This window comes from Xenopus laevis, chromosome 8S (assembly GCF_017654675.1).
Source record: "Xenopus laevis strain J_2021 chromosome 8S, Xenopus_laevis_v10.1, whole genome shotgun sequence".
NCBI lineage: Eukaryota > Metazoa > Chordata > Amphibia > Anura > Pipidae > Xenopus > Xenopus laevis.
This window is the reverse complement of record NC_054386.1, coordinates 2047365-2050000: the sequence shown is the minus strand read 5'-3', so window position 1 is coordinate 2050000 and position 2636 is coordinate 2047365. Positions and strand designations below refer to the sequence as shown.

At 37.7% G+C, this 2636-nt stretch overlaps 1 protein-coding gene across 1 annotated transcript in view; it reads right to left on the bottom strand.

The window, feature by feature from the left end:
• Positions 1 to 806, bottom strand: part of spred1.S (sprouty related, EVH1 domain containing 1 S homeolog) — a 46237-nt gene extending 45431 nt beyond the window's left edge. The window contains exon 1 of the mRNA XM_041574660.1: positions 520 to 806. Coding sequence (XP_041430594.1) covers positions 520 to 542 — 23 coding nt within the window. The 5' untranslated portion in view covers positions 543 to 806. The remainder of the gene's footprint in view (positions 1 to 519) is intronic.
• Positions 807 to 2636: the final 1830 nt, after the last annotated feature.

Here is a 2636-nt window from a genome sequence, read left to right as displayed (position 1 = left end):
TGAATGGTTGTGTATCATTGAGTATTATTGGGTATTCTTGTGTGTATTATTGTGTATGATTGTGTATGATTGTGTATTCTTGTGTATTGTCTATCATTAATGTGTATTCTTGTGTATTGTCTATCATTCTTGTGTGTATTATTGTGTATGATTGTGTATTCTTGAGTATTGTCTATCATTCTTGTGTATTATTGTGTATTCTTGTGTATGATTGTGTATTATTGTGTATGATTGTGTATTCTTGAGTATTGTCTATCATTATTGTGTATTATTGTGTATGATTGTGTATTCTTGTGTATTGTCTATCATTCTTGTGTATTATTGTGTATGATTGTGTATTATTACAGTGTATAGTCTATGAGGTCACACAAACACACAAGTGTAACAGGAGCAGTAGAAGCAGTCGGGAGTCAGTAAGAGACAGACACAATCCCCATCCCCAGGCCTCACACACACACACAGATGTCGGTGCAATGTCGGTGCAATAGAGAAGGTAGAGGACACACAGGTGACACTCACTCAGGCTCTAGTTCGCCGCTCATTGTCCCCCCTCACCGGGCTCCGCTTCGGCTGTAGCTGCCGTCGGTGAGGGCGCGGGGAGGCTCCTGAGAGAGTCGCATGGTGAGAGCTCGGGGGATCCGGGAAGTGATCGGGAGGTTTATAAGGAGAGTCCGCTCCTCCGGAACATTCCGAACAGCGAGAAACTGCGGAGAAGCGATTTAAAGGCGGAACAATCCTGTGCCAAATATCCGTGCGACTCACAATCCACAACCGACCCCTCCCTGAGCTTCCCCCGCTCTCCTCCTCCTCCTCCTCCTCCCAGTGACTCTCTCTCTCTCTCCTCCTTCTACTGGGCCTGGGGGTGGAAGGGAGAGGGAGGCTGATCCTCCTGTACAGTCATTACATGTCTATATTATATATACTCCTTATATACTCTATATATACTCCTTATATACTATATACACACACAGAGTACAGTCATTACATGTCTATATTATATATATATATATATATATATATATATATATATATATATATATATACTCCTTATATACTCTATATACTCCTTATATACTCTCTCTATATACTTCTTATATACTCTATCTACTCTTTATATACTGCTTATATACTGTATATACTGCTTATATACTCCTTATACTCTATATACTGCTTATATACTCTATATACTGCTTATATACTCCTTATACACCACACACACACACACAGTACAGTCATTACATGTCTATAAATACTCCTTATATATTCCTTATACTCTATATACTGCTTATATACTCTACTTACTGCTTATATACGCCTTATACACTACACACACACAGTTTACACGTCTATATACTCCATATATACTGCTTATATCCTCCTTATACTCCTTATCATATCATTATACACTATACATATACACACACACACACAGTCCAGTCATTACATGTCTAAATACTTCTTATACGCCTTATATATTACATATACTCCTTATATACTCCACATACACTATACACTATACACACAGTACCGTCATTACATGTCTATCTCCTCCTAATCTACTCCTCTTATCCACCCCTTATACTCCTTATATACTCATTATACTCCTTATAATATACACACACGTGGCTTCTCTCTGCGCTCGCACATTTACGCACAGATCCCAGTTTGTTTGTGGGCCCAGTTTATAACATCCCAGGTACAATTCTCATTGTGTGTCCAGTGGTCACTTTCATTTTCTTTTAATTACACAAGTGCCCTTACTGGATCCCACCCTCAGTAATTGATTATTCACTTGGTTTAACACATTCATCATTTATATGTGGATTTTTTTCCAATGCAGAACAGACACAAATACAGTAAAACCAGTCAGCCCGGAGGCTACGGTTGATTACAGTTTTTAATTCTGTTGTTTTCAGATTGTTCCCCAGAAATAAAGACTTTTTTCAATTACTTTCCATTATTTATGTTTTACTGTTTTTACAAAATCCAAGTGTAAAGTTGAATGTTTGTGTCTCTGGTGTTTCAATCTGACGGCTCAGTAATTCAGGTGATTCAGACTCTGAACTGTTACAATTTTTCAGCATTTAGTTGATACAATTAGTCGATACAATAAGTCGTTACATTTAGTTATTACATTTAGTCGATACAATTAGTCGCTACATTTATTAGTTACATTTAGTTGTTACATTTAGTTGATACAATTAGTTGATACATTTAGTTGATACAATTAGTTGATCCATTTCTCAGCAGTATCTGTGGAATATCAGCAACTATTGTATCAATTCTAACAGCTGCCTTTAAGGGTAACGACACACTGCCTTCCCCTACCTTTCCACCAGTTATAATGAAAAATCACCAGCGGGATGGCACTCGCGGCGCTTCATTTTCCGAAGTTGCCCAAAGTTTCCTTGTGAGATAACAAATGTATCAACTTACTAAATGTATCAATTTAGAACAGTTGACAGGGTCAGCGACCCCTCCTTCCAAAACTGCTTCAGAAGGGGAAAAATGACACTTTACACTTCAATATTAGAAAAATGGTCACACAAGGAAAATAGAAAGTCATTGGAAAAAGTTGTTATTTCTGGTGATCTGTCTGAAAACAACTAGTTGTTTGAAGGTGAACAACCCCCGAC